We start from the raw sequence: 25,194 nt of genomic DNA, 5'->3' as shown, positions 1-25,194 counted from the left end.
TTTTATAAACCTTTAATCCAATAAACTTTTTCTTATTTCATTGGCATATATTTTTTTAGCTTGTTTTAAGCACAAATTTGCTTCAATTTGATATTTTTTGTCTAAAAACTAGACGTATTTCCTTGATGAGCAAAATGACATAGAAGAAAGATTTTTTTATATTTTTACTGAAAACAAGACAAAAATACTAGGTAAGAAAGTCATTTTTTGCAATGTTCCCTCGTATTTGTTTTCCTACTATAAAAGTCAGTGATTACAATCAGCTGTGTGCCTGCCATCATTTATCAGAATATCTTATTTTGTGTTCATCAGAAATAAGAAATTCATACAGATTTAGAACAACATGAGGATGAGAAAACAGAATTTTCATTTTTGGGTGAAGTATCCCTTTAAGTGTGCATCTGATCAGAAGTTCGGTAAACCCAAAACACTTAATTAAAAGGCTTCATTAAGAATAATTAGTTGGTGGTTCAGACAGGCCAATGCTAACAATATGTAGTCAAGCCAGTGAATGCTCTTACCTGGAATGTTGTAGAGTCTAAGAGTGTGTGTAACGTGTGTTAAAGTAGTGGTGACTTCAGAAAACAGAGGCCCTTTAGTGACTCGAATCACAGCCGGCTGAGAGGAAGAGTAAATCGTTGCAGGAAAGAAAAATCAATGTAAATCCAATCACGCTCAAAAAATCCCCTCCGAGCTTCGCTGGCAAAGAAAGAAAAATAGATTCCCTGACAAAATTGCCTAATGTTATGATGAAAGAGTCTGGCTCTTATGAACTTTCATAGGTTTTGTAGTAGATAACACAAAGTTATAAGCATTGACCAGACTGCAGATACATTCATACATGCAGTCGGTGAGGAACAGTAGCTACGTTTATATGTGACCAAATAATCTGTTTGTGATTGTATTGATGGCTCAATCGGATTGAAATCCTTCTTTGAGGTCGATCAAATGCAAATTTAGATCGTATTGAAAGGGGTTGTGTAGTCCGATCTGTGGTCCGATTATCAGAAGAAAAGTACACATGTAAACGCGTAAATCATAGTATTTTCTCATTCAGATGCCTTGTGCACATGCACAGAATTATTGTGCCTAAGATCACGTCTTATAATTACCTCTGATTTATGCATCACATGATTCTCGGCACAGAAACATGCAATAAAAAGGCAATGGCAACGCATTATTAATGCAATGGGGTCACGCGCTGTACTTTTATAACATTACATAAAGCAATAAAATAGCATTGTGCCTTTCGAAAAGTATGTTTTCTATGCCTATATCTGAAAACTTGTTGAAAACAACTTTAACCAACTTAACATTGTACATTTATCCAGAGATAAAGCGTCGACTCGACAAGAGATGCTGTGTGCTGCGTTGCGAAGTCCTCTGCTTTTCGGCGGACTTCAGATTTGGGCTACTTTTTGTTTTTTTCTGCGAGTTGAAGATGACAGGATTTATTGATTAGTTCTTGGTATTTGGGCTGTAAATAGTCAATACACTGCAAAAAATTACTTTCTTAGAATTTGTTTTCAGGTCAATTATCTAATAACTATTAAATGAAGATAATGCATCTTCTTGATGAGCAAAATTATTTAAGAAAAAACATCTATTTTGTATACAATAAAATATAAAATTTAATTAAATTTGTGCTTAAAACAAGCAAAAATATCTGCCAATGGGGTAAGAAAAAAAAACTTGAAATAAGTTTACTTTTTCCTAAACACTTAATTCAAGAAAAATGTTCTCACCCCATTGGCAGATAGGGGTGCAAAATTTTTTAAAATTCTTAAATTAAGATGTTAACCCAAGAAAAGTCTAGTTTTTATACCAAAAATATCAAATTTAAGTGATTTTGTGCATAAAACAAGCAAAAAAAAAATCTGCTTATGGGGTAAGCAAATTTTTCTTGAATTTACTGTTTAAGAAAAATGTTCAAGATCATTTTGCTCATCAAGAAAATGCATCTTAATTTAAGTATTTTTAGATATTTTTTACTAAAAACAAGACAAAAATACTAAGAATTTATTTTCTTGAAAATGATTTTTTGCAGTGTAAGTATAGTATTATTTTTTACATTTGTGAGAGAAAACAATTCATATTTTGAGTGTATTTAGCAATCGATACATCATGTTTGAACGTAAAAACATTAGATAAAAAAATGGCGGCACGCAGGCTTTACGTTGATATGAAGATGTTTGTTGGTTCTCGTCTCATGACTCCGTTGCATCATGACGCATATGAAAAGAGAAGAGAACCAATAGCCATGTTTCCATCTCCAGGATTTTATGTGCATTATGAAGTATTGCATCAAAAACGAGGGATGGAAATGCAAAATTTTGAATAAATATAGACATAAAAATAGACATAATTTTGTACAGTAAACATAGCCAGTAAGTGACAGATAGCCAGACAATAATTTTTTTAAACTTTATGTAATGGTATGCATAAATTGATTGTTGCATCTCTGTCTGGTAGAAACACGCAAGTATTGTACAATTTTTTTCTGTTTGTGAGAGAAAACAATTCATATTTTGAGTGTATTTAGCAATCGATACATCATGTTTGAACGTAAAAAACATTAGATAAAAAAATGGCGGCACGCAGGCTTTACGTTGATATGAAGATGTTTGTTGGTTCTCGTCTCATGACTCCGTTGCATCATGACGCATATGAAAAGAGAAGAGAACCAATAGCCATGTTTCCATCTCCAGGATTTTATGTGCATTATGAAGTATTGCATCAAAAACGAGTGATGAAAATGCAAAATTTCGAATAAATATAGACATAAAAATAGACATAATTTTGTACAGTAAACATAGCCAGTAAGTGACAGATAGCCAGATAATAATTTTTTCAAACTTTATGTACTGGTATGCATAAATTGATTGTTGCATCTCTGTCTGGTAGAAACACGCAAGTATTGTACACATTTTTTCCGTTTGTGAGAGAAAACAATTCATATTTTGAGTGTATTTAGCAATCGATACATTATGTTTGAACGTAAAAACATTAGATCAAAAATGGCGGCACGCATTCTCCACATTGATATGCAAGATGCCATGTTTCCATCGCCATGATTTTATGCGCATTTTGAAGTATCGCATCAAAAACGAGTGATGAAAACGAAATATAGACATAAAAATAGACATAATTTTGTACATGTAAACATAGCCATTGAGTGACAAATAGACAGACAATAATTTTTTCAAACTTTATGTATTGGTGTACATAAACTGACTTACCGTTGCATCTCCGTCTGGTAGAAACAGGTAAGCTCCGCTTTTGTCTTTGTTACTGGTGGTACCGTACCAAGCAAACCCCACCTTAACCTGGTGCTCTGAGCCGTCGTCTTTCAGCCTCATTCTCTCTAAAAGACACATTCTGTTTGTTTAAAAGCCTTTGGTAACTTATCACCTAGTAATAACTGCGAACAGAAGCAATTTACGGCCTAACCTCTAAAAGACCCGTGGCAGTAGAGACGGACAGTTTCAGGTGAGGATTTTCGATTTCCACAGAAGTGGCATCTTCTTGGTAGAACATTCTGAAATTGTCCAATCCGCTGACTGAAATGCGCCTGCCGTCCTGAAGAAACATGTATTTGGAGGCTTCTGTCCGCATCTCCATTCCTTCTGTCAGCTGGTACACACTAAGGCCCAACGGAGGTGCCTGAACTATGAAGGACAACTGCGGAGAAAGATATCGAGGTCATGCCAAAAACAACAAGATGACACACAGGAAATTGTAAAAACTGATAAGCACATGTTTACGACACTACTGATGTGATTTGGTAGATGCGATCATCTCACCTGGAAGACATCAGTAGCAGCATGTGTGGCATCATTCCATACGGCGCTGACTTGAGCGTGAACTACATGCCCAAAAGCATCGAGCACGCGAACATGATGGGTGTTCACGTATAATGTAACCAACGACGTCCTGGCCTGTTCTATGGGGTTAAAAACCACAACCAATCTGGCAACCAAAAACATTTCAGGTTAATGACTTCATTATCATACAAACAAAAACAGTGAGAGTTAAAAAGTCGTTTTACGAGTTACCTTGGCTTTTTATTAATTTTAATAACGGTTTTGTGAGGTAGGGCATCTTGTGCTGCTTGAACATCATCCTATAATAGTGAACAAGAAAAAAGTAATTAATTGGGAACAACCAGATTTAGGCTGAATGTCAACACATTGTGAGGAATAGTCACCATTTGAAGAACGGGATTTGAAGGATCATGGCTGTATGTCTGTTTGTCCTTAAGCACTAACCAATGAGCCGAGCTCACGATTACTCGCTTCACATTCAATATGGAATGAAACAACCTTATAAACAAGAAATAAATAGAGATGAATGTTACGCCAGAAAAAGAAATACACTTTTACTGGGTCTGCTATTAATCCATATACTGAACTGTACAGGTGATTCTGGCAAAATTAGACTTATGTCATGAAACAAAGAGTAAATGCTATCAAAATAAGAAGCATACAGTTACAAACATCTCTTCATGTACTATTTTGCATATGATTTCAAATGACATGACACAAACCATTTTTGTTTTTTTTTACATTAAAGGGGAAAAATTTCATTACCGCAACGTGTCCATGACTGGATTTGGGTTCTTTGACATGAAGAGATTTATAATTAAAAAATAAAAAGCTTCAGTGCATGTTATACTATAAACATTTATAGTAAAGAAACATGTGGTATTTGGTGATCATTGGTAAATGTAAAGACAACAATAAGGAATATAAATGTGTCCAAGAAAAAATTTCTCATCCTCCGCAACAATTTTCAATCATTGTTTAAGCCCTCTAGGAACTAACATTTAAAAAATTTGTTGGAAGGGACATAATTGACTGTGACACTCAAGATGGCTACCAGGTAAGCAGTTCTTATTTTTTCTCTCCAGATTAAAGTTGAAATTTTGTTTGTCATAGTACCTAGACAACTTTTTAGTTCTCAATACCGAAACATGAGTTTGTAATGCATATATTTAATGTAATATCATGTTGCGGTAATGATCATTTTTGATAATGATAATCTAAAAAATGTAAATAATTCTATAGGAAATATTTTTTAAATCCTCTAAAAATAATGGTTAAAGTAAGTTCAGACCTTAATCTTATATGTGCAAAAAATGGCTTCAATGGCTTTTTTTAAAAAATCTGATGCTGGACACCTTTTAAGTCTGGATTTCGTGAGAATCACCTATACAGATAAACAAAATTTAAGTTTGTAGGTGGGTCAATGTTTCGGTGGTACACTGCCTCCATTTTTTAAGAACTCTTAAGATGCAAAAATGTACCTTTTAAAAAGGCGACAGCTACACTGCAAAAAATGATTTTCAAGAAAAAAAATATTAGTATTTTTGTCTTGTTTTCAAGCAAATTTTTCTTGAAGTTAGTGTTTAAGAAAAATTTTCAAGATTTTTTGCTTACCCCATTGGCAGATTTTTTGCTTGTTTTATGCACAAAATCACTTAAATTTGATATTTTTGGTTTAAAAACTAGACTTATTTTCTTGGGTCGTTTTGCTCATCAAAAAAAGCATCTTAAATTAAGAATTTTTACTGAAAACAAGACAAAAATACTAAGACATTTTTTTCTTAAAAATCGTTTTTTGCAGTGTAGGGACAATTTTTTTCTGACACCGCATTCATGGCAAGCATGCAAGACAGGTTACACATCAAAATTTAACACTTAAATGACAGGGCTTAAGTCTAATCCAAGACTAAAATGTGTGATTTTGCTGTCTAAACTAAAAAAAAGCTTGCACTGACATAACTAAAACTATGTAAATTACCAAATAAAACTCAGATCTAGTCCTGGCTTAATCTAAATCCTTTCTGGGAAATCACCCTTAAGTGTTAAAAAATTTTTCTGGGCTGGTAACCTAAACGATGGAGATTTAAACAACAGAAAGGGTCATTTATTAACCATCTAAGTATTTCTCTAAAAAAGCCCTAGTTTGCTCCAAAGAGACCCAGTAGTAGAAAAACTAGTAAAAAGAGATAGAGACCCCCCGAAAATGTGCTACCTTGTTCCATAGTCCACAACCACAAAGTCTTTGGCTGTGCCCGCGACGGCATCATGGTGCTGGAAGAGACCCAGATTGCGTCTGGCTTCAGTCAGTAACTTGTAATTGTCAATGGTAGGGTAATCACTAGGTTTGCCATACTTCTGAAAGTTGGCCAAGGTCAAAGAGTAGAGGATCTCAGCTGCCCTGGAAACAGAAATGAAAAGACAAGATATTAAATGTTCGCTAAAACCATGCTGATGCACTGTAGAATAAATTTAGATGAGATTTATACATCTGGCATCAGAATGCAAGTGTGGTCAAGATCTGGTGTGGTCAGGTGTTTGCAATGTCTGAGCACTGCCACAACGGGAATAATAACAGGTGTTTTGGCACACACATTATGGCAACAAATAAAGCTGACCTTCTCGAATTTTCCAATAGCACTTTATTCTGAAGTATAGTCCTGTTTTACCCGTGCATACTATTTACTTAGTGTGTAATTACTAGATACCAGCACTAAATTTATCCCTAACCCACATTAACACATTTTTTACAATTTTCACAGAAAATGTTCTTCTTTAAATATATAAGGGATGCAAAACGATTAATTGCGATTAATCTATAGCAGAATAAACGTTTTTGTTTACATCATATATGTGTGTGAACTGTGTATAATAAATTTGTATAGACAAATGCACACACATGCATGTATATATTTAAGAAATGTTTACATGTGTATATACATTTGTATATTTATGTATAATTTATATTATATATAAAAATATAAATACTTAATATATAAATATATATTTTTATATGAGTAAACAAAAACTTTTATTCTGCTATAGATTAAATGCGATTAATCGTTATCATACAATATATAAACTGAAAGAACAGACTCATATATATATTTTTAAAAGCAATCCAGTGTTCATTTGATCTCTTTATATCACCTCTCGAATATGGGTAGGTTTCTTCAAAAATTCAAAATATGGAGATAATTGCAATTTTTTTAAAGGATTTTGCAAGAGATCAGATTCAGAGCGATGATCAAAAAATACACAGAGTTTATAAAACGTGGATGCTTTAGTGTTTTATAAGTTAGGTAAGAGCGCAACCTAGTGGATAATAGCAACAATATGGATTGCTGTAAAAACTCGTCATTGGCAGAGAAGCGTTTTCTCCAAACTAATTCCCCGCCATTGACGGGTTATCCTGTCAATTAAAGAGAAAACATTTGCCTGAAAAAATGGTAATCTGTAATACTGCGATTACACCATTAGATGGTGTTCATACCCAATTTATTAAAAAACTGAAAACAAAACCTTATTTATTAATTTTACACTGTTTATGTTTTGATAATCGTTCCGAATCCGATCTCCAACAAAACTCCTTCACAAAAATGCAATTATTCCAACTTTTGCGCTCTTTTTTTGCTCTCATATTTAAGAGTTTATAAACAGAGAAAAAATTAAGATAGGATGAAAGTTTTTCCCATTTTTGTTTGTTTGAAAGCAGATATATTTCTATGTTTATTTATTGTGAGAAGAAAATTTTCCTGGAATGCATTTTGTGAAACTTTTGTGAAAATCACAAAAAAGGCTGGCAGGGAATGAGTTAATTGACAAGATAACTCGTCAATAAGTCTGTTTTTTATTTGTGCACAAACGTATGCACACGGTCGGACGCACAGCCTTGCAAAGCATAGTTTATTTGACCCGTACGTGTACGCAGACTTTGAGGCATGCGCACACTCCCTGATGACAAAAATTACGTCATGCGCACCCTCGCGTACATGTAAAAATGGACCATACTTCGGACTTTAAGTTATAATGTCATTAACATGCCATGGATCACAAATTAACCTAAAATTAAATAAATATACATTATTTATCACGTGGAAATGAAGGATATTTTAGGTAAGTAAACCATCTGGATTGATTATGGTAATGAGAATTTTTTAATAGGGCTGGTTATTATGTTTCGTAAAGCAAGAGTTAGCACTTTTCAGGCTCTTTTGAGATTTCTGATGTGTAAGGTTTTCTACTGGTTAAATGTATATCATTTTATTAAATACTGTATAAAATATATTGTATAAAATAGTACCTATAATTGTATAAAATATAGTATATCCTCTATAGAATTAGCTCTGTCTGGCTCTCTCTCAAGGGATTTTTTTCTTCCTAGGACTTTTCCCACAGGGTTTTTCACCTAGGAGTTTTTTTTCCAACCCCTGGAGAGTCAGCTGACATCGGCTTAATTTAGCACCCTCTTCTAAATGTTACATTATTACTACGCTTGCTAGTACAGTTTTATCTTAGCCGCTGTACTCTGCTGCTTGTGTTGTCCAACGATTTTTCTCCTGTTTTTATTCATGTAAAGCTGCTTCGAAAGAATTGAACAATTGTGAAAAGCAAAATATAAATAAAATTGAATTAAAAATGAATTTTAGAATACAGTTTTAATGCCGTTGTCAAATGATGCTAAAAGTCTTTAATAGTTATATCCTCTTGTTATATGCATATGTTAAGTTATAAATGTTAAATATACTCAGATTGCTTTTTAAAACTAGCGAGGTTTGTGAAATATTTATATATTTAAAAAGTGTTATTGTATAAAATAAAGCAATAAGTCCCAAGAAGCAGTGGGTTACCAGTGCATATTATAACAGCTAAGGGGCGTTGTTAGGCACGACGCGAAGCGGTTAAAAAGCTGTTATAAAATGCACTGTAACCCCACTGCTTTGCGGGGTTTATTGCGTTTATAAAACGGTTACTTCATATGCATAGCAGGGTTTCACAAAATGAAACACAAATAAGTTGTAATTATATTAGTACAAATATTACTCTTCCGCCAAACAAAGTAGAATCAAGTGTGACTGAAACAGAGCACAATTCTCAAGCAACACAGACGCAGCAAAGACACAATGAAAATATGATTTAAGACTGTGGTGTTTATTTTCATAAATCAATATTCATCTAAAATATACATTGACATTTATATCGTGCAACTGTTGAAGTGATGATCAGTTTTAGTTTAATGCCTTACAGAAAAATTATCTTTTTTAAATAAACATAAAATATCAAATAAGAGAACAGACCATCCGCTTTCGAACAAAAAAAAAAAAGTTTCATCCTACCTTCATTTGTTCTCTTATCAGTTATCACCTCTCAAATTTTGAGCTAAAAGCAGAGATAATTACATTTTTGTGAAGAACTTTTGTAAGAGATCAGATTCAGAGCCAACTTACACGTCACGCGATGTTGTGTCGAGTGAATGCGTCAGTGTTTAAGTTGGGTAAGATTGCCATCTAGTGGATAATAGCGGAAATATCAATTTAAGACAAAAACAACCCAGAGAACGTTTTCTCTTTATTGACGAAATGACAATATTTGACATTTATCTGGATATCGGATATTATCTGGATAATTGTGCAAATGTAGAAACATTAAAAAATGATTAAAGACTGTGGTGTTTATTTTCATAAATCAGTACGCAGTAACAGTGGCGCAGTGATACTTGTGATGCGGTCTGAACCGTGGGTTTACCGGGGTATTTTATCACAGCTTAGAACGCGTTTCAACCAATCAAAATGAAGAACCAGAACGAGCCGTTTTATAATGTGTATTATGCAATATGTTAAATGTGAACACTGTGGCCCTGTGAGACATGGCATTTTTATTCCTCTTTATGTCAGCATATGACAATAAAGCTGACTTGACTATACAAAGAATACTATGCCTTTTTAACTATACAATTTGTGTCTACCATGCATTTTATAATGTTATATTTAAGCAATATCGCTCGAGTAGGAGTGCGATACAGCTCTATATCATCACACGACTCCGAGAGCGATATTGCTTTTATACAACAGTTCGACGGCACACGTTTGAAAAACGAAAACTAGAAAACAACAACGGAGTTATTTTAAAAGCCTCTTTGTTTGAGAACTACTTCTTCCGCCACGGATTTGAGGGCGGCCAGAATGACAGGTAAAACTTTCGGCTGCTTTGAAGCTCATAACAACTCAATGGACGGAAAAGCCGTTACTTTATATTACCGTTTCTTGGTCACAAAGTGTAGTTTTAAGATTAGTTCAGTCGAGAATGTATATGTATTATATTTAAATCTGCAGTCGATTAGTAAAGATAGCGCCTGTTTGAACGTTTGCTTAGTGAGATTCGGTACGTATGAGAACCAAAGCATGAGCGGACGTCAGTGTTCACTCGCCCCGCTGACCACCGCCCTCTCTGGGCTACATCTCTGACAGGGATTCCCTGGCTCATTTGTTGACCTTGTTTGCTTTTGATGGTCAAAATGAGATCAAATCAGCAGTATTTGGTGTCATGATCAAACTAGTACTTGTTTTTTTATTCATATTTAGTGTCTTTTTGTGTTGTTATTGTTTTGGCGCGAGGTAAAAGTTAATAAAACTATACTTGTATAACGTTACTATTGCTTTCTCATTTATTCTTAACGCGATACGAGCACTCGATTATTATTATTAGGGGTCAAGCCCCGAAGGGGCGTAGAACCCTATTGTTATTGTTAGTTTTCTTATTATTATTATTATTCATCCTTGTTCTTCCGCCATTGAAGTCAATGGCAGCCCATAGAACCGTTCGTAGGAAAGTTATATAATTTGGCACACATGTAGAGGAAAGTCTTAGAAGTTACTATAGCAACATTGGTGTGTCTAACTCAAACCCTCTAGCGCCACCAACAGTCCAAAAATCCACTCATGTTCATGCTCATAACTTCTGACCCGTGAGACCTAGAAACTAAATTCTTGTTTCCTCTGAATCCTTGGCTCATGATGATTCAGATGCACATGTTGATGTCATTTGTGTCATGCACATCTTTCCGCCATTTTGAATTTTCCGTAAAACCTACTTTTTCGAACTCCTCCTAGAGCGTTTGTCCGATTTGCATGTCCTTTGGTATCTAGCATCTAGAGACACCCCAGACAAAAAGTTATCAAAAGCTTTTTGATAGACCAATGCGTTCTCGTATACCTTGACAACATATACGGCGGCGAGCACGCCAAAACGGACGTGAGGCTGTATCTTCGCAACACTTTGGTGTATCGACACGAAACTTGGTATATGTCATTACAGTCTTGACCTGAGGGTGCCTGCAACGTTTCGTCACAGCGCCACCTAGTGGTCACGAGATTCGAAAAATGCCTATTTTCGCTTATAACTACTTCAAACTTGAGTCTAAAATCATGAAGGTGGTCTTGTTAGATTCCTTGAGGCATGCCGAGTCAAACGATACCAAACGGTTTTCGGTCGGCCATTTTGGGTGTCGGCCATTTTGAATATTCTCATTAAGTTCAGTATTTCACAAACAGAATGGCGTATCGCTACGAAATTTGGCATGGTTCATCAGTGACATGTTCTGAGCGCACCTATAAATCTTTAGGACGGCGCCACCTAGTGGTCAGGATATGTAAAGAAATTGTTTAAAATCTTTATATCATTTGATTAAATTGCCACACTGACATAAGACTTCACTCTATTGATTCCTTGGCTCATGCTGAGTTCGACTGTACCAAGTATGTCTGAGTCAAACCTACTTCCTGTCGGCCATTTTGAATTATATTGAATACCTACTTTTTCGAACTCCTCCTAGAGCGCTTGTTTGATTGGCTTGAATTTTGGTAGGCATCATCTAGAGTCACTCTAGACAAAAAGTTATCAAAAGCTTTTCGGTAGACCTATCCGTTGTCGTATAACGCATCAAAGAACGCGAGGGCGAGCACGCCAAAATGTGTTTGAGCCTGTATCTTCGCAAAACTTTTGCGTATTAATATGAGACTTGGTATATGTCATAACAGTGATGACCTGAGGGTGCATGCACCATTTCGTCACACTGCCCCCTACTGGTCACGAGATATAAAATATGTCTATTTTTGCTTATAACTACTGCAAACTTGAATGTAAAATTATGAGACTGGTCTTGTTAGATTTCTTGAGGCATGCCGAGTCAAACGATACCAAATGGTTTTTGGTCGGCCATTTTGTGTGTCGGCCATTTTGAATTTTTTCTTTAAATTGAAGTATTTCAGAAACACAATTGCGTATTGTTATGAAACTTGGTATGGTTCATCAGCAACATGTTCTGGGAGGACTTGTAAACTTTTCGGCACCCCCTAGTGGTCAAAAGATTTGAAGCTATATCTCTTCATCTCTTTATCGTATTAACACCAAATTTGGTGGGTGTCATCACAATCAAGACCTGAGTCACAATTTATTGTTTGGTCAGTGCCCCATAGTGGTCAAGTCATTTAAGGCTATATCTCCATATCGCTTTATTGTATTTACACTAAATTTGGTATGTGTCATCACAGTCATGACCTGAGGTACCATCTATTGTTTCGGCACAGCGCCACCTGGTGGTCTCAAGATATGAAAAAATTGCTTTTTTTTCTAAGACTAATGCAAACTTAGATCTTAAATCATGACAGTCATCACGTATGAATCATTTTTTGCCATGTTTGGCTTGACCCCGGTATCGCTGCTTGCAGCTATATTTAGGGGTCAAGCCCCGAAGGGGCGTAGAACCCTATTGTTATTGTTAGTTTTCTTATTATTATTCCGCTTCTTGTTCTTCCGCCATTGAAGTCAATGGCAGCCCATAGAACCGTACGTAGGAAAGTTATGAAATTTGGCACACATGTAGAGGAAAGTCTCAGAAGTTACTATAGCAACATTGGTGTGTCTGACTCAAACCCTCTAGCGCCACCAACAGTCCAAAAATCCAGTTATGTTCATGCTCATAACTTCTGACCCGTGAGTCCTAGAAACTAAATTCCTGTTTCTTCTGAATCCTTGGCTCATGATGATTCAATTGCATACGTTGATGTCATTTGTGTCATGCAAATCTTTCCGCCATTTTGAATTTTCCGTAAAACCTACTTTTTCGAACTCCTCCTAGAGCGTCCGTCCGATTTGCATGTCCTTTGATATATAGCATCTAGAGACACCCCAGACAAAAAGTTATCAAAAGCTTTTTGATAGACCAATGCGTTCTCGTATACAGTGACAACATATAAGGCGGCGAGCACGCCAAAACGGACATGAGGCCGTATCTTTGCAAAACTTTTGTGTATCGTCACGAAACATGATATATGTCATTACAGTCATGACCTGAGGGTGCCTGCAACGTTTCGTCACAGCGCCACCTAGTGGTCACGAGATTCGAAAAATGCCTATTTTTGCTTATAACTACTTCAAACTTGAGTCTAAAATCATGAAGGTGGTCTTGTTAGATTCCTTGAGGCATGCCGAGTCAAACGATATAAAACGGTTTTTGGTCGGCCATTTTGGGTGTCGGCCATTTTTAATTTTCTCATTAAGTTCAGTATTTCACAAACAGAATGACGTATCTCTACGAAATTTGGCATGGTTCATCAGTGACATGTTCTGAGCGCACCTATAAATCTTTAGGATGGCGCCACCTAGTGGTCAGGATATGTAAATAAATTGTTTAAAATCTTTATATCATTTGATATAAATTGCCACACTGACATAAGACTTTACCCTATAGATTCCTTGGCTCATGCTGAGTCCGACTGTACCAAATATGTCTCAGTCAAACCTACTTCCTGTCGGCCATTTTGAATTATATTGAACACCTACTTTTTCGAACTCCTCCTAGAGCGCTCGTGTGATTGGGTTGATTTTTGGTATGCATCATCTAGAGACACTCTAGACAAAAAGTTATCAAAAGCTTTTCGGTAGACCTATCCGTTGTCGTATAACGCATCAAAGAATGCGAGGGCGAGCACGCCAAAATGTGTTTGAGCCTGTATCTTCGCAAAACTTTTGCGTATTAATATGAGACTTGGTATATGTCATAACAGTGATGACCTGAGGGTGCATGCACCATTTCGTCACACTGCCCCCTACTGGTCACGAGATATAAAAAATGTCTTTTTTTGCTTATAACTACTGCAAATTTGAATGTAAAATTATGAGACTGGTCTTGTTAGATTTCGTGAGGCATGCCGAGTCAAACGATACCAAATGGTTTTTGGTCGGCCATTTTGTGTGTCGGCCATTTTGAATTTTTCTTTAAGTTCAAGTATTTCAGAAACGCAATTGCGTATTGTTAAGAAACTTGGTATGATTCATCAGCAACATGTTCTGGGAGGACTTGTAAACTTTTCGGTATCCCCTAGTGGTCAAGAGATTTGAAGCTATATCTCTGCATCTCTTTATCGTATTTACACCAAATTTGGTGGGTGTCATCACAATCAAGACCTGAGTCACAATTTATTTTTTGGTCAGTGCCCCCTAGTGGTCAAGTCATTTAAGGCTATATCTCCGTATCGCTTTATCGTATTTACACTAAATTTGGTATGTGTCATCACAGTCATGACCTGAGGCACCATCTATTCTTTCGGCACAGTGCCACCTAGTGGTCTCAAGATACAAAAAATTGCTTTTTTTACATAAAACTAATGCAAACTTAGATCTTAAATCATGACAGTCCTCACGTATGAATCATTATTTGCCATGTTTGGCTTGACCCCGGTATCGCTGCTTGCAGCTATATTTAGGGGTCAAGCCCCGAAGGGGCGTAGAACCCTATTGTTATTATTAGGGGTCAAGCCCCGAAGGGGCGTAGAACCCTATTGTTATTGTTAGTTTTCTTATTATTAGGGGTCAAGCCACGAAGTGGCGTAGACACCTATTGTTATTGTTAGTTTTCTTATTATTATTATTCATCCTTGTTCTTCCGCCATTGAAGTCAATGGCAGCCCATAGAACCGTACGTAGGAAAGTTATGAAATTTGGCACACATGTAGAGGACAGTCTTAGAAGTTACTATAGCAACATTGGTGTGTCTGACTCAAACCCTCTAGCGCCACCAACAGTCCAAAAATCCACTTATGTTCATGCTCATAAATTCTGACCCGTGAGTCCTAGAAACTAAATTCTTGTTTCCTCTGAATCCTTGGCTCATGATGATTCAAATGCACACATTGATGCCATTTGTGTCATGCAAATCTTTCCGCCATTTTGAATTTTCCGTAAAACCTACTTTTTCGAACTCCTCCTAGAGCGTTCGTCCGATTTGCATGTCCTTTGGTATATAGCATCTAGAGACACCCCAGACAAAAAGTTATCAAAAGCTTTTTGATAGACCAATGCGTTCTCGTATAAATTGACAACATATATGGCGGCGAGCACGCCAAAACGGACGTGAGGCCGTATCTTCGCAAAACTTTTGTGTATCGACACGAAACTTGGTATATGTCATAACAGTCATGACCTGAGGGTGCCTGCAACGTTTCGTCACAGCGCCACCTAGTGGTCACGAGATTCGAAAAATGCCTATTTTCGCTTATAACTACTTCAAACTTGAGTCTAAAATCATGAAGGAGGTCTTGTTAGATTCCTTGAGGCATGCCGAGTCAAACGATACCAAACCGTTTTCGGTCGGCCATTTTGGGTGTCGGCCATTTTGAATTTTCTCATTAAGTTCAGTATTTCACAAACCGAATGGCGTATCGCTACGAAATTTGGCATGGTTCATCGGTGACATGTTCTGAGCGCACCTATAAATCTTTAGGACGGCGCCACCTAGTGGTCAGGATATGTAAATAAATTGTTTAAAATCTTTATATCATTTGATTAAATTGCCACTATGACATAAGACTTCACTCTATTGATTCCTTGGCTCATGCTGAGTCCGACGGTATCAAATATGTCTGAGTCAAACCTACTTCCTGTCGGCCATTTTGAATTATATTGAACACCTACTTTTTCGAACTCCTCCTAGAGCGCTCGTGTGATTGGCTTGATTTTTGGTATGCATCATCTAGAGACACTCTAGACAAAAAGTTATCAAAAGATTTTTGGTAGACCAATCCGTTGTCGTATAACGCATCAAAGAATGCGAGGGCGAGCACGCCAAAATGTGTTTGAGCCTGTATCTTCGCAAAACTTTTGCGTATTAATATGAGACTTGGTATATGTCATAACAGTGATGACCTGAGGGTGCATGCACCATTTCGTCACACTGCCCCCTACTGGTCACGAGATATAAAAAATGTCTATTTTTGCTTATAACTACTGCAAATTTGAATGTAAAATTATGAGACTGGTCTTGTTAGATTTCGTGAGGCATGGCGAGTCAAACGATACCAAATGGTTTTTGGTCGGCCATTTTGTGTGTCGGCCATTTTGAATTTTTCTTTAAGTTCAAGTATTTCAGAAACGCAACTGTGTATTGTTATGAAACTTGGTATGGTTCATTACCTACATGTTCTGGGAGGACTTGTAAACTTTTCGGTGCCCCCTAGTGGTCAAGAGATTTGAAGCTATATCTCTGCATCTCTTTATCGTATTTACACCAAATTTGGTGGGTGTCATCACAATCAAGACCTGAGTCACAATTTATTTTCTGGTCAGTGCCCCCTAGTGGTCAAGTCATTTAAGGCTATATCTCTGCATCTCTTTATTGTATTTACACCAAATTTGGTGGGTGTCATCACAATCAAGACCTGAGTCACAATTTATTGTTTGGTTAGTGCCCCCTAGTGGTCAAGTCATTTAAGGCTATATCTCTGCATCTCTTTATTGTATTTACACTAAATTTGGTGGGTGTCATCACAATCAAGACCTGAGTCACAATTTATTGTTTGGTTAGTGCCCCCTAGTGGTCAAGTCATTTAAGGCTATATCTCTGTATTGCTTTATCGTATTTACACTAAATTTGGTATGTGTCATCACAGTCATGACCTGAGGCACCATCTATTGTTTCTGCACCGCGCCACCTAGTGGTCTCAAGATACAAAAAATTGCTATTTTTTTCATAAAACTAATGCAAACTTAGATCTTAAATCATGACAGTCATCACGTATGAATCATTTTTTGCCATGTTTGGCTTGACCCCGGTATCGCTGCTTGCAGCTATATTTAGGGGTCAAGCCCCGAAGGGGCGTAGAACCCTATTGTTATTGTTAGTTTTCTTATTATTATTATTATTATTATTATTATTATTATGTTTCCTCTTCCGCCATTGAAGTCAATGGCAGCCCCTAGAACCGTACATAGGAAAGTTATGAAATTTGGCACACATGTAGAGGACAGTCTCAGAAGTTACTATAGCAACATTGGTGTGTCTGACTCAAACCCTCTAGCGCCACCAACAGTCCAAAAATCCACTTATGTTCATGCTCACAACTTCTGACCCGTGAGTCCTAGAAACTAAATTCTTGTTTCCTCTGAATCCTTGGCTCATGATGATTCAATTGCACACATTGATGTCATTTGTGTCATGCACATCTTTCCGCCATTTTGAATTTTCCGTAAAACCTACTTTTTCGAACTCCTCCTAGACTGTTTGTCCAATTTGCATGTCCTTTGGTATGTAGCATCTAGAGACACCCCAGACAAAAAGTTATCAAAAGCTTTTTGATAGACCAATGCGTTCTCATATAAATTGACAACATATATGGCGGCGAGCACGCCAAAATGGACGTGAGGCTGTATCTTCGCAACACTTTGGTCTATCGACATGAAACTTGGTATATGTCATTACAATCATGACCTGAGGGTGCCTGCAACGTTTCGTCACAGCGCCACCTAGTGGTAACGAGATTCGAAAAATGCCTATTTTCGCTTATAACTACTTCAAACTTGAGTCTAAAATCATGAAGGTGGTCTTGTTAGATTCCTTGAGGCATGCCGAGTCAAACGATACCAAACGGTTTTCGGTCGGCCATTTTGGGTGTCGGCCATTTTGAATTTTCTCATTAAGTTCAGTATTTCACAAACAAAATGGCGTATCGCTACGAAATTTGGCATGGTTCATCAGTGACATGTTCTGAGCCCACCTATAAATCTTTAGGACGGCGCCACCTAGTGGTCAGGATATGTAAATAAATTATTTAAAATCTTTATTTCATTTGATTAAATTGCCACTATGACATAAGACTTCACTCTATTGATTCCTTGGCTCATGCTGAGTCTGACTGTACCAAATATGTCTGAGTCAAACCTACTTCCTGTCGGCCATTTTGAATTATATTGAAGTCCTACTTCTTCGAACTCCTCCTAGAGCGATTGTTTGATTGGCTTGAATTTTGGTAGGCATCACCTAGAGACACTCTAGACAAAAAGTTATCAAAAGCTTTTCGGTAGACCTATCCGTTGTCGTATAACGCATCAAAGAATGCGAGGGCGAGCACGCCAAAATGTGTTTGAGCCTGTATCTTCGCAAAACTTTTGTGTATTAATATGAGACTTGGTATATGTCATAACAGTGATGACCTGAGGGTGCATGCACCATTTCGTCACACTGCCCCCTACTGGTCACGACATATAAAATATGTCTATTTTTGCTTATAACTACTGCAAACTTGAATGTAAAATTATGAGACTAGTCTTTTTAGATTTCGTGAGGCATGCCGAGTCAAACGATACCAAATGGTTTTTGGTCGGCCATTTTGTGTGTTGGCCATTTTGAATTTTTTCTTTAAATTGAAGTATTTCAGAAACACAATTGCGTATTGTTATGAAACTTGGTATGGTTCATCAGCAACATGTTCTAGGAGGACTTGTAAACTTTTCGGTGCCCCCTAGTGGTCAAGAGATTTGAAGCTATATCTCTTCATCTCTTTATCATATTAACACCAAATTTGGTGGGTGTCATCACAATCAAGACCTGAGTCACAATTTATTTTTTGGTCAGTGCCCCCTAGTGGTCAAGTCATTTAAGGCTATATCTTCGTATCGCTTTATCGTATTTACACTAAATTTGGTATGTGTCATCACTGTCATGACCTGAGGCACCATCTATTGTTTCGGCAAAGCGCCACCTAGTGGTCTCAAGATACAAAAAATTGCTATTTTTTCCCTAAAACTAATGCAGAGTTAGATCTTAAATCATGACAGTCATCACGTATGAATCATTTTTTGCCATGTTTGGCTTGACCCCGGTATCGCTGCTTGCAGCTATATTGGCAATTGTTTCTGTTAGTAAATTTTTCTTCTTCCGCCATTGCGGTCTATGGCAGCCCATAGAACCGTACGTAGGAAAGTTATGAAATTTGGCACACTGATAGAGGACAGTCCAATGTGTCCCCACAGCAATTTTGGAGTCTCTATCTCTAACCCGCTAGCGCCACCAACAGTCCAAAGTTGCACGTATGTTTTTGCTTATAACTTCTGATCCGTAAGTCCTAGAAATAAAATTCTTGTTTCCTCTGATTCCCTGGCTCAAGACGATTCGATTGGACCCTATGACGTCATTTTCCGTCATGAAAATTTTTCCGCCATTTTGAATTATTCGTAAAACCTACTTTTTCGAACTCGTCCTAGAGTTTTTTTCCGATTGCCACGAAAATTGGTATGTATCATCTAGAGACACTCATGGCAAAAAGTTATCAAAAGAATTTCGATACAGCAATCCGTTGTCGTATACCGCCTTAACGAATTTTACGTATAACGCATAAAAACTGATTTTAGGCTGTATCTTCGTCAAACTTAGGCCTATTGACACGACCTTTGGTTCTTGTGATGCCAGTCAGGAATTAAGGGTGCATGCACAGTTTCGTTGCAGCGCCACCTAGTGGCCAGACAAATGATTTATACACCTATAACTTTGGCTGCGATCAACGTATTTTGATGGGACTTATTTTTTAGGAGTCCTGAGTAGTCGCCGAGTCCTACGATACCAAACATGCCAGATTTCGCCTTACGGTTAACCCTGTGCAGCAAAATAGCGCTTAAAAAACATGCGTGAATATCTCCGCGAGCGTTATTCCGATCGACTCGAAAACACCATAGGAAGAAACTAACTTTACGTTCTGAACAAAAAGTTCTATTGGCGTTATATTAAAATTTTCATCAGAAATGGCCGAAAATTGCAAAAAACGAAAAATTACCTTCAAATTTTGTGTTTTTTTGAGATAGAATATGGTATTTTTGCCTAAAACTACTGCAACAACACATCTAAAACCATGAGTCATCATGGATTATTCCTTTCATAGCTTTGACTATAATCACTGGTGGTTGCCAATTCACTCCCCAGCAACCATTGAGAATACCTTATCAACCGTTTTTGCAAAAGCCATATCTCTGCATCAGAACATCGTAGAGACACGGGGATGGTCTCTTTTGACTAATTAAACTTGTTGTAACATGATGTGACCCATGTTTTGCCACTGCAAACACCACTCACATGTCCTTCAGTGCTCTAATGTTCCATGAGTGTCAATAACAGAAGGACGATTGCAGTAGACAAGAACTTAGATTATTTTTGTTGATAACTTTTTTGTTTTTTCATCTAAAATTCTTAGGTCTACCTAGGTTCTTCAATCTGCTTATCCAATCTCAATTTTACATCCTTTTGTGCCCTTTTCGGCTTGACCCCGGCATTGCTGCTTGCAGCTATATTTATTATTATTATTATTTATCTTCCTCGTTCTTCCGCCGAAAGTCAATGGCAGCCCATAGAACCGTACATAGGAAAGTTATGAAATTTGGCACACATGTAGAGGACAGTCTCAGAAGTTACTATACCAACATTGGCGTGTCTGACTCAAACCCTCTAGCGCCACCAACAGTCCAAAAATCCACTTATGTTCATGCTCACAACTTCTGACCCGTGAGTCCTAGAAACTAAATTCTGTTTCCTCTGAATCCTTGGCTCATGATGATTCAATTGCATACATTGATGTCATTTGTGTCATGCACATCTTTCCGCCATTTTGCATTTTTCGTAAAACCTACTTTGATGTAGTGATGTGCGTCGGGTTCCTGCTATGAAAATACTAATACTTTTATCAAATGTTTACAAAAGCAGGAACTCAGTGTGCCTATATCTTTCTCTATTTCTGTTTTAGTACATGATAGAAAGTGTAAGGCTAGATCAAATCGTGTGGCAAATCAATCTAATCTGCTGCCTGTGACTTGTCAAACTAAGATCTCTGTTAGGGAAAAAAATTGTACTGTTAAGTTAGCACTTTTAAATATCTGTTCACTTAGAAACAAATCACTTCTAGTCAGCGACTTAATAGCCACGAACAACCTGGATTTTATGTTTCTAAATGAAACATGGCTAGAAGAAAGCTACAGTGCAACAGTCCTTAATGAAACAGCCCCTCCTAACTTTACTTATATGAGTTTTTGCAGAACTGATAGGAGAGGGGGAGGTCTAGCTGCTCTTTTTAAAGATGTCTATCAATGTAAGCAAGTGTCATTTGGGAATTACCCGTCTTTTGAACATCTAGGTATTGTGTTGAAAGGTATCCCACGCATTCTACTTATCATTATTTACAGGCCCCCAAAATACTCTCCAGCATTTGTTGAGGACTTTACAGAACTGTTATCAATGATTTCCTCAGAGTTTGACTGTTTTGCTATTGCTGGAGATTTTAACATTCACATAGATAAGCCAGAAAGCATTATGACAAAAGATGTCACAGCTGTTTTAAATACTTTTGATCTGACTCAACATGTACATGGACCCACACACAATCGTGGACACACTCTAGATTTAATTATCAGTAAGGGTTTAAACATCTCATCAATTGTTATTAAGGATGTGGCACTGTCTGATCATTTCTGTATTTTCTTTGATATATTAATCTCTCCTACTATTGAAACTAAATCTGTGTCTGTCAAAAAGAGATCCTTAAATGAGAACACCAATGTGCTATTTATGAAGGCTATATCTTTAACACCAAGCATATCTGCAGTCTCTGTTGATTTTCTCCTTGATTCCTTTAATTTGAAAGTTAAGAGTGCAATCGATGATATTGCTCCTGTAAAAGTCAGGAAGAAGAATGGCAGGCAAAAATCACCTTGGAGAAACTCAACAGAGGTGCAGAATATGAAGAGACAATGCAGAAAAGCTGAGCGCATGTGGCGGAAGACAAAACTTGTAGTCCATTATAAAATCTATAAAGACAGCCTTCGTGCTTTCAGTGTGGAACTAGGCAAAGCTAGACAGACTTTCTTTTCAAATATTATAAACAAAAACATAAATAGCACACGCACTCTTTTTGCTACTATAGAGAGACTAACAACCCCCCCAAGTCACATTCCAAGTGAAATGCTCTCAGACAGCAAATGTAGTGAGTTTGCTAACTTCTTCTCTGAGAAAATCAATAATATAAGAAAGGTGATCAGCACATCATTGAGCTGCGCCGGGGTCAGACAAATCAGACCACAACATCAGAAAGTAGTTACGATGTCTGATTTCGAAGCAGTTGATGGTAAAATTTTGGAAGAAATAGTACAGCATCTTAAAACATCAACCTGCGCCCTTGACACACTCCCAACATCTTTTTTCAAAAGTGTCTTTAACTGTTTAGAAGCAGATCTCCTAAAAGTGGTAAATTCATCACTTAACTCTGGCACTTTTCCAAAGTCCCTTAAAACTGCAGTTGTTAAGCCCCTCCTGAAAAAGAGCAACCTAGATAACACTGTATTGAGCAACTACAGACCTATCTCAAATCTTCCTTTCATAGGCAAGATCATTGAAAAAGTTGTTTTCAATCAGCTGAACAAATTCTTAATTTCTAATGGTTACTTTGACATTTTTCAATCTGGTTTCAGACCACACCACAGTACAGAGACAGCGCTCATAAAGATAATAAATGATATTCGCCTCAATACAGACACAGGCAAACTATCAGTGCTGGTGCTACTCGACCTCAGTGCTGCTTTTGACACTGTCGATCACAACATACTTCTTGACAGGCTGGAAAACTGGGTCGGGCTTTCTGGGATGGTCCTGAAATGGCTCAAGTCATACTTAGAAGGGAGAGGTTATTATGTAAGTATAGGTGGCCATAAATCTGAGTGGACATCCATGACATGCGGAGTCCCGCAAGGCTCAATTCTTGCGCCACTCCTGTTCAACCTGTATATGCTCCCACTAAGCCAAATAATGAGAGATAACAAAATTGCCTATCACAGTTATGCAGACGACACCCAGATATACTTAGCTCTATCCCCTAATGACTATAGCCCCATTGACTCCCTGTGCAAATGCATTGATGAAGTTAACAGTTGGATGTGCCAAAACTTTCTTCAGTTAAACAAAGAGAAAACTGAAGTCATTGCGTTTGGAAACAAAGATGAAGTTCTCAAGGTGAATGCATACCTTGACGCTAGGGGTCAAACAACTAAAAATCAAGTCAGGAATCTTGGTGTGATTCTGGAGTCTGACCTCAGTTTCAGTAGTCATGTCAAAGCAATAACTAAATCAGCATACTATCATCTCAAAAATATTGCAAGAATTAGATGCTTTGTTTCCAGACAAGACTTAGAGAAACTTGTGCATGCTTTCATCACTAGCAGGGTGGATTATTGTAATGGCCTCCTCACTGGCCTTCCCAAAAAGACCATTAGACAGCTCCAGCTCATTCAGAATGCTGCTGCCAGGATTCTGAGCAGAACCAGAAAATATGAGCATATCACACCAGTCCTCAGGTCTCTACACTGGCTACCAGTTACATTTAGGATTGATTTTAAAGTATTATTAATGGTATATAAATCACTCAGTGGACTAGGACCTCAATACATTGCTAATATGCTCATTGAATACAAACCTATCAGATCACTCAGATCATTAGGATCACATCAGCTGGAAATACCAAGGGTTTACTCAAAGCAAGGAGAGTCAGCTTTTAGCTATTATGCCAGTCGCATCTGGAACCAGCTTCCAGAAGAGATCAAATGTGCTCCAACAGTAGCCACATTCAAATCCAGACTCAAAACACATCTGTTTAGCTATGCATTTACTGAATGAGCACTATGCTGCGTCCGAACTGATTGCACTATATTATATATGCACTATTTTAATTATGTTCTATTTCTCTTGTTTTTATTCATATTTTTAATTGTTTTATACTTTTATTCCTGTTTTATTCTTTTTCACACATTTAAACAGTTTTTATTTAAATCACATTTACTTTTTATTTTAATTGATATTTTAAATTCATGTATCTTTGATTTTTGTTTTCTCATTTCTATGTAAAGCACTTTGAATGACCTTTGTGTATGAAATGTGCTATACAAATAAACTTGCCTTGCCTTGCCTTACTTTTTCGAACTCCTCCTAGACCGTTTGTCCGATTTGCATGTCCTTTGGTATGTAGCATCTAGAGACACCCAAGACAAAAAGTTATCAAAAGCTTTTCAGTAGACCTATCCGTTCTCGTATAAATTGACAACATATATGGCGGCGAGCACGCCAAAACGGACGTGAAGCCGTATCTTCGCAAAACTTTATTGTATCGACACGAAACTTGGTATATGTCATAACAGTCATGACCTGAGGGTGCCTGCAACGTTTCGTCACAGCGCCACCTAGTGGTCACGAGATTCAAAAAATGCCTATTTTCGCTTATAACTACTTCAAACTTGAGTCTAAAATCATGAAGGTGGTCTTGTTAGATTCCTTGAGGCATGCCGAGTCAAACGATACCAAACGGTTTTCGGTCGGCCATTTTGGGTGTCGGCCATTTTGAATTTTCTCATTAAGTTCAGTATTTCACAAACAGAATGGCGTATCGCTACGAAATTTGGCATGGTTCATCAGTGACATGTTCTGAGCGCACCAATAAATCTTTAGGACGGCGCCACCTAGTGGTCAGGATATGTAATTTTTTTTAAAAAATCTTTATATCATTTGATTAAATTGCCACACTGACATAAGACTTCACTCTATTGATTCCTTGGCTCATGCTGAGTCCGACTGTACCAAATATGTCTGAGTCAAACCTACTTCCTGTCTGCCATTTTGAATTATATTGAACACCTACTTTTTCGAACTCCTCCTAGAGCGCTCGAGTGATTGGCTTGATTTTTGGTACGCATCATCTAGAGACACTCCAGACAAAAAGTTATCAAAAGCTTTTCGGTAGACCTATCCGTTGTCGTATAACGCATCAAAGAATGCGAGGGCGAGCACCCCAAAATGTGTTAAGCCTGTATCTTCGCAAAACTTTTGCGTATTAATATGAGACTTGGTATATGTCATAACAGTGATGACCTGAGGGTGCATGCACCGTTTCGTCACACTGCCCCCTACTGGTCATGAGATATAAAAAATGTCTATTTTTGCTTATAACTACTCCAAACTTGAATGTAAAGTTATGAGAGTGGTCTTGTTAGATTTCGTGAGGCATGCCGAGTCAAACGATAC

General features: G+C 37.2%; 1 protein-coding gene across 1 annotated transcript in view; it reads right to left on the bottom strand.

Annotated features, from left to right (window-relative positions):
• man2a1 (mannosidase, alpha, class 2A, member 1) overlaps window positions 1-25,194 on the bottom strand; it is a 136,033-nt gene that overhangs the window by 27,080 nt on the left and 83,759 nt on the right. Inside the window, exons 10-16 of the mRNA XM_073860809.1 lie at window positions 6,037-6,222; window positions 4,208-4,322; window positions 4,056-4,123; window positions 3,804-3,969; window positions 3,451-3,681; window positions 3,247-3,362; window positions 522-643 (exon numbers count right to left, since the gene is read on the bottom strand). Of these exons, the coding sequence (XP_073716910.1) occupies window positions 522-643; window positions 3,247-3,362; window positions 3,451-3,681; window positions 3,804-3,969; window positions 4,056-4,123; window positions 4,208-4,322; window positions 6,037-6,222 (1,004 nt within the window). The remainder of the gene's footprint in view (window positions 1-521; window positions 644-3,246; window positions 3,363-3,450; window positions 3,682-3,803; window positions 3,970-4,055; window positions 4,124-4,207; window positions 4,323-6,036; window positions 6,223-25,194) is intronic.

The sequence above is a fragment of the Misgurnus anguillicaudatus genome, chromosome 22 (assembly GCF_027580225.2).
Source record: "Misgurnus anguillicaudatus chromosome 22, ASM2758022v2, whole genome shotgun sequence".
Taxonomy (NCBI): Eukaryota; Metazoa; Chordata; class Actinopteri; order Cypriniformes; family Cobitidae; genus Misgurnus; species Misgurnus anguillicaudatus.
The sequence above is the reverse complement of the archived record's forward strand: the minus strand, read 5'-3'. Positions and strand labels throughout refer to the sequence as shown.